Raw genomic sequence first — 16,462 nt, 5'->3', positions numbered from 1 at the left:
GGCATCTCCTGCAAAGACCACATCACAAATGAAGAAGTCAGAAAAACCATCAGGCAGCACTTCGGTCGGTATAGACACCTACTGACCACTGTGAATGAACGAAAATGAGATGGTGTGGCCACGTGACAAGATCCGACAGGCTCTCCAAGACCATCCTTCAGGGAACAGTGCAAGAGGAAAAGGAGACGAGGCAGACAGCGAAGGAAGTGGGCAGACAACATCACTGAGTGGACAGAGAGGAGCTTTGCCGAAGCTATCCCACGATCGCTTTCTGGAGAATGCTGGTGATGCGTTCAGCAGTGCAGCGTCCCCACGACCAAACCAGGTTTCGGGACCAGTGACAGTGACAGTGACGGATAAGACAATGCATGACATGTCTCGTACAGGAAAACGTCAGAGTGCCTGAAAATAAACATTTTGCATGTGACAAATACAAAATATGAAACGCATTGTTCACAAGAAGAGGGAGAAGAAGAAGGAGATTATCATTATCATTATGATTATTATTATCATTATTGTTATTGTTGTACTGAATACGTAATGTTGTGCTGTTCTATGTTTTGATGTGTTGTGTTCTGCAAATTCGAAGCTGACCTTCGTTAAGCGAGGTTGGGATGACATTTTCTGTGATGATGACAACTTTGGATATCACAGCACACACACACACACACACACACACAAAGGATACAGTTTAACCGGAGGAACTGAAGCAATGTCGTCTCAGGTTCAGGATTGGACACAGTTATCTGAAAATGATAAAGGAAAATCGGTACTTGAATCATTAACAGTTAACTCTCTCTCTCTCTCTCTCTCTCTCTCACTCAGACGACGATTTAAGTTGGCGGAAACGGTCAACAGCTGAAATTCAGAACTGCTGAAGTCGTAGCACCTCTAAAAGCATGACGAGAACAAGGAGCTTGGGAGGCCGACTGGACATTCCGGTACCAAAAGAGAAAAGCAAACCTACAAAAAGAAAGTTCAAAACCATCTGCCTTGAATGGAACTGCGGCAGAAGTTTCTGCCCAAGCGGGCAACACAAAATTAAATGTCAACGTCAACGTAGCTGACAATGAAAATAGAACTGAGGCCAGCAAAACAGTAAGTGAATTGCACCATCTCACTGACACTATCAAAAGTTTATGTAGAAGGATCACTGCTTTAGAAAAAGCAGTCAGTGACCAAAAAGAAATAATTTACACCCTAAAAAGTTCACAGTACAAAAAATGACACCATTGACAGTTCCACACACAGTTCCATTTCAAACAACACGAAGACCTATGCTGATATTGTTAAACCCACCAAACCTGTTCCTGTCTCTCCAGTCAAGACTCCTACACACAAGCTGCAAGTGCGCATCAAACAAGACACAAAGGAACAGCTCTAAAAGATAACGCAAAAGAAAAATGAAGAAAAAAGGAACAAAACAATGACGTCACTTTTCATCAAGACGTCAAACTGCACTCTTCAAAAAATAGATTCAAAAAGGTCCATGAAGAAGATGAGGAAATATATCAAGATCTTCCTGAAGTTGTATTTCTACATGACTCGGTTATGAGCGGGGTAAACGCAAAGAGGCTTGGCCGTTCTTACGGCTTTCGTGTAATCCAACGCAAACCCATACAATCGACGACCTGGAACTAAAAGAAACCTCAGTTTCAGTTTTCAGTAGCTCAAGGAGGCGTCACTGCGTTCGGACAAATCCATATGCGCTACACCACATCTGCCAAGCAGATGCCCGACCAGCAGCGTAACCCAATGCACATACATTAATCGAAGTGGGAAACACAGCTTTATCATTGTACAGAGAGACGGAGACAGACAGACAGACAGACACACAGACACACAGAGAGAGACGGGACAATAGAAACATGGTAAAAGTACACGTGTGACGAGAACGTATACTCCCTTTATTGCACTGTGACGGTGGGGTCAAGGGTAATTTAGATAAGGAGCAATGTCAAAATCGGTTAATCTAGCGTTGAATTTCTGTAGCAGTTGTCAGAAATGATCAGGGTTCTACTTCTTGGCTTTGTTTCAGCATGGTATTGTGTCCTTGAACAAGGCCCTTAACTCACATTTTCCTCACTCCTCCCAGGTGTGAATGGGTACCTGGCTTCAGCTGGGACAGGTCAAAACGACGAAATGAGAGGACTGGGTCCCGCTTTCCTTTACGGCCCTGCCTTGGGCACAGTGGACATAAATTCACTGCCCTGATGGCCATAAAGACTATAGGAACCTTTGAACCCTTTTTAGGTTATCGTCCCGTGGAAAAGGTCAACACCATTTTCGGGAAGACAGAGACCACCCAAGGCTAATAAAATCAATAGTCGTAAAAAGTCTTGAGTGTATCCATTATGGACACTTGTGTTTTACAGTGTGGATATGAAGACAGCTGTGTCAACTTTCTCGGGTAGGTGTCATGCTCTGTTCCCGACACTGCACCTCTCATGACTTGCCTTTGATGATTAAGATTGTCTGCAGAAGGTCTCATGCACGCACGAACAAATATACACATACTTACACAAACACATGCGCACAAACACAGAGTCATTCGAACAAGAGGTTGCCTACATGGATCATGAGAACTGAGAGCTGCCTTTAGGCGCTCATCATTCGTTTCCTGTGTCATTCAGTTGGACTCGAGTCAAACACACACACACACACACACACACACACACACACACACACATGTATCTATCTATCTATCTATATATATATATATTAGAGTGATTTTTACAAGAGGACATTGGTAACCTTAATCAAAAGACATGTGGACATGCATAGACAGACAGACAAACAAACGTAGACAGACAGACAGAGCAGCATTGTTCTGGGTTCACCTGTTTGCCATTGACATAAAACACCAGGTCGTTGTGGCCAGCCATTTTGCAGCGTGCAGGTTATACCTCACACCGGAAATACCAAATCTGAGAGAAAGAGTAAGTGTTTCTACACGCATGACAGTGACAGATAAACAAGCAAAAAAAGTAGGGCAGACAGGCACATGACTAGACAATAAATAATGATAAAGATAAAATAAAGTAAAAAGCACAAGAAAAGTTACTCTCCATTTCCCCCACAATAATCCTCCTCACCGACTCCACTACACACACACACACACACACACACACAATGGGATTTCTTGTCTGATAAATCCTTTATCTCAACCAGTGGGCAGAGATCTGATCTCGTGAGTAGCACCTTGATCAGAACAACAGTGGAATGGGGGAGGAGGGGGAAGTGGGTTTCTATCATGTGGTCAGGTACTGTGTGTGCATCTGAGGAAACAATACCAGATCAAGACTGACCATATCAGACAAGACCGAATTAGGCCAGCCAGGCCAGATCAGACCAGACCACATAATATGCTGATCCTTAGTACTACCATGATGGCCGTACAAGGTTATGGGACATTTAAGTATTGACCTAATATGGTGGACTGGATCTGATTTTGAGTAGCGGAATCAGTGATGTGAAGTAATGGCCCGGAAAGGTCACACGCGCGCGCGCACACACACACATACAAACCAACACACACACACACACACACACACACAATGTGCGCGCGCGCGCGCGTACACACACACACACACACAGAGCACACACACACACACACACACTTGCCGACCCACGTTCATTTATTTGAGTTGGATATAGTGCTATCTAGTCAACGTTTTGGAATGCTGTCTTTTTAAGGCCAACGGTTCATATTTATATTCGTACCAAGTGTTGTCTAGTTGTTAGTTAATAGACATGTGACTGGTTCCAGGCTGAATTTTAAAAATATATGTACAGTATAGACCGGATGTATGAAACACCTGATGTATGAAAGTCTGCATGTATGAAAGGGGCAGGCAGGGTCCCGGCAGAAGCTACTCTTTGTTATTACTTAGCATTTTCCGGTTGTATGAAAATCGGATGTATAAAAGTCCGGTTGTATGAAAGCAAATCTCTGGTCCCGAGCAGCACAAATGCGCTGTTGCAAGACCGGTTGTAAGAAAACGAAACCGAAAGTAGACCAAATTCACCAAAGTGTGGTAAATTCCCCGTAAAATTATTTCCCCTACCATAGCGACTCGATCTTGCAAAATGGCGGACCCGCACCGCAAAGCGAAAGGTACAGGCAAACGCAGCGTGTTGACATTGTCTGAGCGCCTTAAAATCATAAAGGCAGTAGAGGACAGTCCATTCAAATCCCGAACACAGATGGCCATTAATTTAGGTGTCCCCCTGCCAACGCTGTCAAATATCATGAAAGACAAGAACAAATATCTTGCTCAGGCAAGAAGCGGCGATATTGTGACGACGAGCAAGCGGGCACGGAGCTCTCGGATGGCGTCTGTGGACAAAGCGTTGCTGGACGTCATGCAGGTGAGCTATTCTTATTTTTTCTTTATGAATTTTTATTTGTTGATTGATTTGAAACTGTATGTTCATACTGTCCGCGCTCTAAAAGTGGGTATCAGTGTCTCACAGTGTGTGTATGTGTGTGCACGTGCGTACGTGTGCACGTACGCACACTGACGTGTGCGCGCATGCGTGCGTGATAGTGTGTGTGTGTGTGTCTGTGTGTGTGTATGTCTGTCTGCCTGTCTATCTTCCTGTCTCGGTGCCCGTGCCCCTGTATGTTTAACCTACACATATATGCCTTGAGCCATCCGCATATGCAATACGACTTCAATGTGCCCAGCAGTTTGCTTGGAAATTGGTAGCAGTACATTGGTAGTAAAAAGTTTGCGACCGCATAACGGGGGCAATACAAGTGTGTGTGTGTGTGTGTGTGTGTGTGTGTGTGTGTGTGTGTGTGTGTGTGTGTGTGTGTGCGTGCGTGCGTGTCAGTGTGTGTGCGTGAGCGCATCAGTGTGTGTGTGTGTGTGTGTGTGTGAGGGGAAGGGGGAGGAAGTGGTGGGGGTGCAGTAGTTGGGTGTGTGTATGGGGTGCGTAGCTATGTGCCCTCGTCTCTGCTCCCAGCACTCAAAAAACGTCTCTATCTGCCCTAAACTCAGTTATATTTTTAAGGTACAGTGTTCTATGTGCGCCCATCTCTATGTGCCCCCGTCTCTATGTGCCCCCTTCTCTAAATGCCCCCATCTGTCTGTTTCTGTCAAAGAGTGAGAGTATTTTGCATCTATACTGTAGCGCTACGGATGTCATTTTGGTTCATAATAATGTTTATTTATAGCTTGATTGAAATACTATTTATTAGAACGAACAAAACAATTTTTTTTGGTAATATTTTGTTGAATAAGAAAAAAAGTATTTTTTTTTAATTTAATCAACATACTGTGATGTTGAGAAAGAAAACAACACCACACACACACACACACACACACACACACACACACACACACACACACACACACAAAGAGAGAGAGAGAGAGAGAACTCAGAAAATTTTATTTGCTACGTCAACGGCCCTTACAAAGATTCCACGACCAAAAACATCGTCAAAAGCGCAAAAGGGTTGTGGAGGGAACACACACAATACAGTCGTGCCACACACACACACACACACACACGCGCGCGCGCGCGCGCACACACACACGCACGGAGGGAGGGTGGGGGGGGAGTGCACGGCACATGCAAAGCAGAACAGTTCCCACAAACAGTTGCTCTTTCTACCGGTTGTCCTGACTGTGTGTATGTAAGTACATGTACGTTTCCACTTGTTATTCACAAACCTTTTCTTCTTACTAGGATATGTATGAAAACATTTAAACATTAAAAAAAGTAAATACAAAAATAACATGAAAAAAAACTACTTTTATCAAGTAAAAGACGCGTGGCCGGATGTATGAAAGTCGATCCTCAATATTTTCATACATCCGGTTATCCGCTTGTAGTAAAGACCGGATGTATGGAAGACAAAAAGTGGGTCCCGACGACTTTCTCACATCCGGTCTCGACTGGAAATAGCTTTTTTTTTCTTCACGTCAGGTGAACCAGACGAAGAAGAAAAATTGACAATGTTCGTACATCAAGTTAATGGGAAACTAGCAAAATATGTCCAACTATTTTGTATTGTCACAAAATAACAATGCTCAAATCTTTCCGAACATTTTTGTTTGTTTGTTTGTTTTACTCATTTCCATTTGCCTGCGTGCGCCAGCCTCATGCAGAAAAAAGAACACGTTTCTAATTACCGCACTGAGGAAACCTATCAATATAGCGCAAGGCAGACAGACAGACACACAGACAGACAGACAGACACACACAGACACACACACACACACACACACACACACACACACACGAAGAAATCATCAGGACAATTAAGGTCATACAATCCCATTTCGGTCTGACTTTCAAAGTCACGATTCAAGTTAAAAGAAACAATATAACGAACAAATAAGTCGAGCAAGCTGAATACATGGAAATGCAGCATTGAAGAATGATAAAGACAAAAATAATGGTCTGCATTGAGAACTGACAACAATTAAAAACAAGAATCGTTGTACAAAACTGTTTGTTTTCTTTTATTTATTTATTTATTTATTTATTTATTGCAGTTATCATGATATTGAACACTGGATATCTATGTATCACAAAATCATTTCCCTGCCCGGAAACGGACCGCTATCCACAAAAACGCTGTCGCAATTGTACAGTGCAACATTATTTCATCTGAGGTTTGTCGCATCGAATAAACTTGCATTACACAACTTAGCGGGGGCGACATTTTGTTGTTGTTGTTGTTGTTGTTGTTGTTGTTGTTTTGTTGCTGTTGTACTTCTCGTGCACATATAACTTAATTATTATCGTCATACACGGCAGAATACAATTGTATGTTGAATAACTACAGGCACTGCTGAACATGACCGATATGACTCTCAGCACCAGTGCAGGGCCGGTCTTCAAGTTCTCAGGTGTGTGGCATGATGAAGTTCTGACATAGTATCACCGGTATCTCTTTGTGGACTGCGGCCTTGTGATAGTGCATGGAGAATTAGGGGAGAGGGATGTGGGAATGAAGAAAGACCTGCACCCATATGCACCAAGATAGCCAAGTTTAGTCAAAGATAAAAACAATCCAAAATCTGAGAATGGAGTTTGGACGTTGTTCTTTTGATTCGTTGTGTTGGCTGCGAAACGAATACATATGACACTGCTCCACTGAATCACTTAAGACTACTTTTCATTCTAATAAAGCCCGGAAAACAACATATTGGCCTTTTCAATCAGTCTACTGAGGACGGCATGTCACAGTTCTTATTTCCATTCGCAGGTTGAAATGTGTGTGGGGTGGGAGGGATGGTATACAGCGCCGGTTGCTTTAAGTCATGTACTGATACCGGTCCAGACGTTGAGGAGGCTGCAACGCTGAGAAGTACTCGGTGAGGATGCAATCTTTTCCATGGCTTGGTATCCAGGCTGCGTCGGCTCGCAAGAGACAGCACATAACACTGTTTTGCCGGAACTGAAACATTTGGTCTAACCTCAGCAGACTGGCTGATGGATGTCCTCATTTTTCCTTTGCGCGAATTTTTTTCTCTTTGTGTTTTTGTTGTTGTTGTTGTCAAACTTGATACGCAGATTTATTTATTTGTCAGTATACACAGTCTGAGTATCTACTGACATCATGCTAAATATAAGGTGCGCGCGCGCGTGTATAGTATGTCAGTCCGTCCGTCTGTGTGTGTGTGTCAGTGTGTGTGTGTGTGTGTGTGTGTGTGTGAGGTTCTACATGCGTGCGCGCGTGCTTTTGCTGCCGGGCCGAGCGCCGGGTCCGCCACGGTAGTCAGGGCGTGCCAGTGTGCATGCTTGAGTGCCGATCGAGTAGTCAACTAACATGGGCACAGTACTACTGAGTAGTTTACCAGAAATCGAATATACAGCTGGCCGGGTTAAGTTAGCACCAACTGAACGAACCTTTGCACACAATCGGTGCAAGACTGAAACACGACTGTTTTCGTCCAATAATGATCACTGAGTTTTGCGGCCTTTGCCGGATGTAAGAGGAAATCTTACCAACAAGGCCAGAAACGCAAGTCACAAAACAATAAATAAATCGAACAGTTTGTCCTCAGGCTAAACGAGCTGACATAGTTTGTAAGTTGTGTGACTTAACTCAGCGTGACACCGGCGGTGAGCGCTTCCCATTATTTTGCATACACTGAGTCCGGCGCTGAGGAACTTTGAAAATTCCATGAGACTGTAGTCAGTGCTAAATTTGTACGAAATACTGTCTTTGATAAGAATCGAGAACTGATATCCGACATACGGCGCGCGACCGAGCACAGACTCGGACACACACACACACACACACACACACACACACACTGGCACACACTGGCACATACACACACACACGCGCGCGCACACACACACACACATACACACAGATGCACACACACACACACACACACACACTGCGACACTCACACACATATACACACCGTGCAGACAGACACACAGATTCACACACACACACACACACACACACACACACACACACACACAAGACACACTGCGGCACACACTGACACTTACACACACACACACACACACACACACACACACACACACACACACACAGAATATGATATGGAATTAGCAAATGACATCAAAGACATTTATTTGTTTGATCCAGGCTTGAGACTAAGAATGGAATAATCCTATGATGATTGCAGGGCCACTATTTTTCATATATATTTGTTTGATTTATTTCATGTGTGTTCTACTTAATTTGTTTGGTTTTGGTTTGACGGGCATTTAAGTTTTCGTGCTTGCAGTTCAACGGCTGCCTTGTAATTTGCTGTCAGATCCCAAACTTTGGATCCATGTATCAAGAGACAGACAGGCTGACAGTGACAGGCAGACAGAAGAAGTGAGAGTCAGACAGACAGACAGAGGCATAGGAAGAGAGGTATAGACAGAAGGATTGAGACAGAAAGAGATAAACAGACAGGCAGGCAGAGAGAGAGAGAGAGGGCCGGGGTGGGGGGGTGGGAGTGGGTGGGAGAGACAGTACTGGTTTCTGACACAGAAGAGAGAGAGAACATTCAATTATCTTAAATCCGCAGTAGCTGAGACCAGCTCGTGTTATTTGTTGTTTTAAAGAAACTATACGTGCGTGTGCGTATGCGAATACATATATGCTTAAGCGTGTCTATGATAGCGCTTATATATATATATATATATATATATATATATATATATATATATATATATATCTATATCTTGAGCGTGTCTATGATAGCTATCATAGACACGCTCGCTCAAGCATATATGTATTCGCATATATATATATATACGTGTGTGTGTGTGTGTGTGTGTGTGTGTGTGTGAGGGTGGTGGTGAATGTGGTTGCCTGCGAGTATGTTAGTATATGTGTGTGTGTTTGTTTGAATGTGGTTGAGTACAAGTGTGTGTGTGTGCGTGTGCGTGTGGGTTTGAATGTGCGTGCGTACGAGTGTGTGTGTGTGTGTGTGTGTGTGTGTGTGTGTGTGTGTGTGTGTGTGTGTGTGTGTGTGCCGATTTATTCTATTAGAATTATATTAACAAGATCGGTGAGTGATGTCCAACTTTAAAACTGCTTTTGTGATATTGAAATAGCAATTTTTTTCTCTCTCTCTTGTGTGTGTGGGGGGTGCGGAGGTGGGGGGGTGGGGAGGGGGGTCGTTAAGTTGTTTTCAATGGTTTTCTATCAATGTTAACGTTGCATGATGAAAATCAGTCTATATAGAGAGTTGTCAACAACAAGACCAAAAAGGCAAGACAAAAAACAAACAAACAACAACAAACAAACAAACGGAATGTCATGATGCGGGTTGGGTGGGTATAAGACAAGGTCTACCTTTAGCGACATTCACACTAGAGAACTGACTGACAGACTAATAACAATTTTGATTTTGTACTGCACATGTATGGCTGTGATGATGTGTGTATGATTTGCCTAACTTACCTTTTAGAGGTTTCTGTTGTTGTTGTTGTCTGCTGTGATCATTTATTGTGCGCATAGGTTGCCCTGTCTTGAAATCTAAACATTTTATGTCTTTTATGTATGCACGTTGAATGACTGTGATTTTCGTGTATTGTTAATGTGTTTTACACCACAAATGAATTTCTGTTGTTGAGATAATAAAGTATTCTGTATTCTGACAGATGAAACACACCCACTACATGATGACATGAGTAGCTGACGGTCAGACATAAGTGGCAGATTCAGAGCTCCACGCGCAAGAACAACTTGTTACATGAATTCATTGATTCTTGTAGCAATTCGCGCACACAATCAAAGCATGCAGTACACTCACTCACAGGACTGTGACACTTATCACCCCCCTCCCCCAGCAACACATGAACTTCGGAAGTAGGCGAGTGCATGGGTGCAGACATGATGCGTGCATATGGGACTGTGTGGCTGAGCACAGGCAAGCGATGCTGTGTGTGTAATCGGAAGTTGTTTTTAATTGACGTCATTCATCATGACTTTAATGTACTGAATTTACTGGCGTGGCATATGCATGTGTGAGTGTGTGTGTGTGTGTGCATTTTACTTAGATATACGATTTATCTCCTGGAAGTTTTTATATGGGTATTGTTGTACGATACCTTATGGTCTTAACGCGTGTCTGTGTGTGCGCGCGCGCGCGCGCGTGTGTGTGTGTATATGTGTGTGTGTGTATGTGCGTGCGTGCTTGTGTGTGTGTGTGTGTGTGTGTGTGTGTGTGTGTGTGTGTGTGTGTGTGTGTGTGTGTGTGTGTGTGTGTGTGTGTGTGTGTGCATTTTATTTTAATTATTTATACCGTTTATTTGTTGCATGTTTTTCTATTTGTAAATATTGTTGTGCGATACCCTATTGTATTAACGTGTGTATGTGTGTGTATGTGACGGGGACGAAGGAGGTGGGAGGTTTGTTTTAGTCTACCGTCACCTACTGGGAATTCTTATTTGACTAGTTTTAATCTTTTTCTATTGCGCAAGATCATTTCATGTTGGTGTTTACAACGAGCCTGTGAGTGCACAAGGTAATTTCCATGTAGATCGATAAAGTGTTACTGATTGGTTGATTGATTGATTGACCGATGGGTTTGAAGTTGAAGGTGACTATTATAGCCTAAACATTTCATCATCAAAGCCAAACAAACAAATCTACATGACACAATTGAATCGAATCCAGCTCACGGACACAAATGTAAATTCTGATAAGTCTGCGAATGAAACCCAGTTATCCGAAGGGTATGTAAAATAGCTTACCTTCTGAAAGCTTTAGACAGATTCTCTTCAGTCTTCTCCGCGTTCGGTGTAGTCCGCCGACACAACCTTCAGTTTTTATTAGCTGTGCACTCGATGTCAGTGCCTCTTATCTGGGCAAAGGTACACACTGAACCTTTTATATGGTCAGGTCTCCTATCTCGCTCGGTCTCCGTCTCCGCCTGTGGCTATCATTGTGTGTGCGGGTGGTTGTGTGTGAGTTTGTTTGTGGGTGGGTGTGAGCGCGTGTGCGTGTATGTAGGCGTCGGACTATAAAGTATAGTCACACACACACACACACACACACACACACACACAGAGTAGTCTTCTTTGTTTAATTAAATAAATTTGAACCTTGGTGAAGATACGGCACGTTGGACAGTCACGTGTGCCCCAAAGAGCGGCAGCAGAGAAAAGGCACAGCGAGATAATAGGTCTGTGCGATTACATGGCCACGTGTGACTGCCAGAACCTGTTATCTTGACCTGCTGTTGTGAAGACTGCCAGAACCTGTTATCTTGACCTGCTGTTGTGAAGCCAGTGAATGTGCCGGTATTTCGGGCAGCAGAAAACGAGTATCTGTATTTACTGTCTCTCTGCTGTCATAAAATGCTTTTGTTTAAGTCTCTTGGAAGCAAGTATTTTAAAATACGTGATTTCGGCTGATAAAAGTATTAGCTCTTCTTGAATTCTGAAGCTGTAAAAGTAACACATACCGAAGTAACTGGTTTCTGCGGCCATGAAATCATGCCATTTAGCCAATGGTTTCTGCAGCCATGAAATCATGCCATTTAGCCAGTGGTTTCTGCGGCCATGAAATCATGCCATTTAGCCAATGAACGGTCTGTTGATTTCATGTAATGAGAGAGAGAGGGAGGGAAAAGGACAGACACAGGCAGGCGGACAAACACACACGAACATACACATACAAATAAACATGCACACAAGACAAACAATTTTAAAAAATGATACTTAGAAAATAAAAAGACTCCATAACGTACCTGCCGTGATCCATTTGGCATCCAGACACACTACCACTCCAACAGTTCACACTATTAAACATTTGTCCCGCGAACTGTGAATTTGACTCTTCACGTCTGAACACTGTCACAGATTTTCTGTCTTGTTAAGAACTTGTGTATGTGACAAAAACACACAGAAACAGTGTGTCATTATTAAGACCAGCCTAAGTAAGAAGGTAACTGCTCAGTGCACAAATTCACTGTGAAAGGTATATATTGTAAACCACATTCATCTGTGCATGGGTTGGCAATTATGACAGTTTTTATAGATTGTTCAGGTGTATGTTCCGTAATCTTGTTGAGGCACTTTTCTTGGTCAATCTCTTGTGGTATGACTCTGTATGGTTTATTCCTGCGTGCAGTTCTCAGAATAATATCCCAGCCGCTTGGGGGTGTATACTGGTGTGGATTTCTGGGCAAATGAAAAGGCAGAATGCATGGAGTCACACTCCGTTTGTGTGTGACCTGTTTATAAAAAAAAAAATCTGTGTGATCTTGTTGATGCTAGGTTTGCTTTTCAAAACTTGCACCAACGCTGTTGCCAAATACTAGTTTCTGTTCTGACCACCACAACAGTCTGAATAAATCACAACCTCTTCCACTGTACGAAAGATAGATGTACAAGTAACTTGCAGTTTCACAAGCGCCACGCTTTCCTTCTATTTCGTCCCATGTGAAACAGCTACCATTTCCATCTGACAGAGAGTATGTGGTAAAGTTATAGACAGATAACTTGTTTTTGTAATACAACTGGCCTACACGTCAGCATGGAGCCTGAAGAACAGCCTGTAAGTCAACAGTCAAAACAAGCTGTGAAGAATCTTTCTTGGTGTCTTGTCTGTCCGGTTCCTTTTCCTTTCTGGCAGTGTCTCTTCTCTGAGAGTGTTGTGCCTGTGACTCTCTCTCCATCTGTCAGAAGAAAGTTGCTGGAGGTGTGTGACATATTCTCATCCAATACCAGACTACTCGAGGACTCATCTCTGTCTTCAGAGGTAGGTAATCTGATCTTCGAGGCCGTCTGTGGGGTGTCCATGTTTCTCTGTGGGACATATGCACGTGGAAACGCTGCATCATAATGCGATGTACTTGTTTCCAGGAGAGAAAACAGGATAGGCGAGTGCTGCTGAATTTCTGTTCAATCAGATGATCCTTCTGGATGGATGACTGTTTCATAGGTGAGCGTCTTACTTGAGAACATGACAACAGTTCGTCTGGACAGGTCGGCGAGAGCTTTCGGAAGCAAGTGTGCTGCGTCATAACTCCACGTAAGCTGTTCAACATTCAGAAAGTATCGAAGGTATCTTTCATTTTCCTCATTTTTACCTGTCTCCAGGAACTCAGTGTAAGAAGAGATATTGTCCTCAAAAAAATTGCACAAGATTGTTCGCAAATCAGAGGCGCTCGTGCCCAGGTGCATGGTGCTGCTGCTGTCATTGAAAGAAACGTTTGTATTAGAAAAAAGCAAAACTTTATGAGGCGTATGAAGACAAAATAATACCGCATTTCTAACGATGAAATCTATCAGCTGTGCCAGTTATGACACTCACACGACATTGGACAAATACTTGAGAGAGAAATGACCGTCCCGAGAGAGTTAGCACAGTGTCCAACGCACTTCTCCAGTCTTTTTCCCTCCCTCACCCTCCGGCACCCCGTACACCCGTACATTGAACTGACTGCCGCGCTGCTGATGATCGTTCAACAGTCTGTGTTGCTGTCCTTCACACATTGTTATATTTCATTTCGTTATGCTTTGTTTTCTTCTTTAAGGGTCATTACTTCTGCTGCTAGAACATCGTTATCATTTCTTTTGTTTTTTGTTTATTTGTTTGTTTTTGTCAGTTCGCGAATATCATTTTTGTTGACAAATCGTCAAACTGCTTAACAATCTCTGCCAGAGTTTCTTTTATATCCATATCGTCAGCTGTATTGTCTACACTGTGTAACTGCCCTCTTTTTGTTTCTTCTTCCATGTTTACGTTTATCTTCACTGGGGTCAGGACCAGCACAAGCGTTAGTGACAGAGGATGATGGTGACGGTTTTTTCGTTGTTATTTGTATCTGTTTGTTTGTTTGTTTGCTTTTCTTTGTGGGCTTTGCCTCTCTTGCATAAAAGTGTTGAAACATTGTATCCAACCTTGAATTCGGCTTATGAGAAAAAGGTTTCATCTTCTCTGCAAATAATTATCACCAACAATAGGTCTGTACTGTAAGACATCAAATCATTTTGTGTCGTTTCAGTGGACGTCAAATTAAATTTTGTAGCATTATTAAACAAGAGATGCAAGGCATTCAAGACTCACTTGTGATACACTTAAAAAAAAATCTAATCGTTAAAATGTGTTCTATATATGTTATTATAAAACTTCGCGTTTAAAAAAAAAAAAAAAAGAAAGAAAAAAGTCCTAACCAGAATGGAACCCCACGTGTTCGGGTGAGAAGAAACTGTCTTACCCATTACACTATCGTGGCTCCTTAACTGACGTTCTAAAATTTAATATTTGAACATACTTTTTTAAAGGGCGATAAATCAATTGCGGTAATTGCAGTGAGAACGCTGTTTAAATCATATTATTCTGGTGTATCTTGGGCATTCAAAAAATCTTTTTAAGTCCGCGGTAAAGGAGACGTGACTATCGCCGCAATCACACTGCAACATTTAGCCGTTTTCTCTAGATCTAGATAGATGTACAAGTTTAGTTACACCCACCGGGAATGTAGTACGACACGGTGGATTCAATTTCTCTTTTATGTTCATTCTAGTTTTATAGTTTTAAAGTTGATATGAAAATTTAGTATTTTGTTAAACTAATAACATGTAGAGCCAAGTACAAGTACTTCTAAACGTTGTAAGAAGTGAAAAGGACTTCAATTTGAGAAAAGTCAAGACTGGAAATTTTTTCGTTTCATCGTGATCAATTCAAGGGTATTAACTCGCATGGTTTACAATTTTTAACTGTGAATTACGACTGATTCTGTGGATATTTTTATAGCAGTTTGGGGCATAATCCAGTAAGTGATGAGGCGTTCACAAATCTTTCTCTAAATGAATATTTAACGGTCTCCTTCTCCAACTTTCCATCACATGTTATCGTGTATTGTCCATTGAATATAGGATTGAACGGGCAGGTCAACAACTTGAAACAAAATGGCGTCGTTCGCGTTCGCGAAGAATATGAGCACGCGCTTTGAATGTGTATAAATATGTGTACGCAATTGATTTTTGCCCATGACCTTCAGGGCTCAGCCAATAGATCTGTAAAGTCCACTCGTCGTATTGATTTTAGTATCTTCCGAAAAAGACCACTTGGGCGAATGAACATAGTGAAAGCCCTGTACACTGAGAGTAAAACACACAAGCTTTTTATGTATTGAGTATAATTTCAAAATGTAATGTTTAAGATGAGAAAGATCAGTTTAAAGCAAATTAAGTCCCCTAGAATTAATTACAGATTAATTTCCCTTTTTTACACTCTGCACCAAAACGTTTGGAAGATAAATAAAACTTCCATGCTTAGCAAAAGAAGTTCCTGTTTGAACAAAAAATGATAATTATAACTGCTCTTGTTGTTGTGTCAGAATATCAGATCAAAGTGCCAAGTTTAGAGAATACAAAAAATATAAATATAACTGTAAATGCAGTTTGCATATAATTTGGCTTCTTTTTTTATTTTTTGTGCCCATCCCAGAGGTGCAATATTGTTTTAAACAAGATGACTGGAAATAACTGAATTTTTCCTATTTTATAGCCTAATTTGGTGTCAACTGACAAAGTATTTGCAGAGAAAAATGTCAATGTTAAAGTTTACCACGGACACACAGACACACACACACACACACACACACACACACACACACACACACAACCGAACACCGGGTTAAAACATAGACTCACTTTGTTTACACAAGTGAGTCAAAAATAGGAGGAGTAGAATTGTGCCAGTATATCGGTGGTAATTTGCGGTTATACCTCTTTTCTGGAGCTGAACAACAGGAACGAAAAGATGAATAAACAACTGGTACAGAATAATTTCTGAAGAGAACAACTCTTTTTATTAATATACAGACAGTTAATGGATTCACCAGCTGGCGCGGACACAACTGAACTTGTATGTCAGCCTTTAAACATTAAAAGAAGGGGAACAGAGACACCCGCATGTTTATCTAGCATTAGGTTAATGATATATTTTTTGCTGTTCAAAGTCCAAAAGGAACGTTTCATTTTGTTGTTGCTGTTGCTGCTG

The 16,462-nt window shown here is 42.0% G+C and overlaps 2 protein-coding genes across 2 annotated transcripts in view; one reads left to right on the top strand and one right to left on the bottom strand.

Moving 5' to 3' along the window:
- The window catches only part of LOC143281133 (xanthine dehydrogenase/oxidase-like), a 56,460-nt gene extending 45,050 nt beyond the window's left edge, over positions 1 to 11,410 (bottom strand). The window contains exons 1-3 of the mRNA XM_076586125.1: positions 11,200 to 11,410; positions 2,841 to 2,927; positions 689 to 746 (exon numbers count right to left, since the gene is read on the bottom strand). Of these exons, the coding sequence (XP_076442240.1) occupies positions 689 to 746; positions 2,841 to 2,885 (103 nt within the window). The 5' untranslated portion in view covers positions 2,886 to 2,927; positions 11,200 to 11,410. The remainder of the gene's footprint in view (positions 1 to 688; positions 747 to 2,840; positions 2,928 to 11,199) is intronic.
- Positions 11,411 to 11,718: 308 nt separating this feature from the next.
- The window catches only part of LOC143281132 (xanthine dehydrogenase/oxidase-like), an 80,662-nt gene continuing 75,918 nt past the window's right edge, over positions 11,719 to 16,462 (top strand). Inside the window, exon 1 of the mRNA XM_076586123.1 lies at positions 11,719 to 11,748. Coding sequence (XP_076442238.1) covers positions 11,741 to 11,748 — 8 coding nt within the window. The 5' untranslated portion in view covers positions 11,719 to 11,740. The remainder of the gene's footprint in view (positions 11,749 to 16,462) is intronic.

The sequence above is a fragment of the Babylonia areolata genome, chromosome 4 (assembly GCF_041734735.1).
Source record: "Babylonia areolata isolate BAREFJ2019XMU chromosome 4, ASM4173473v1, whole genome shotgun sequence".
Lineage (NCBI taxonomy): Eukaryota > Metazoa > Mollusca > Gastropoda > Neogastropoda > Buccinidae > Babylonia > Babylonia areolata.
This window is presented reverse-complemented; position numbering and strand designations above follow the sequence as displayed.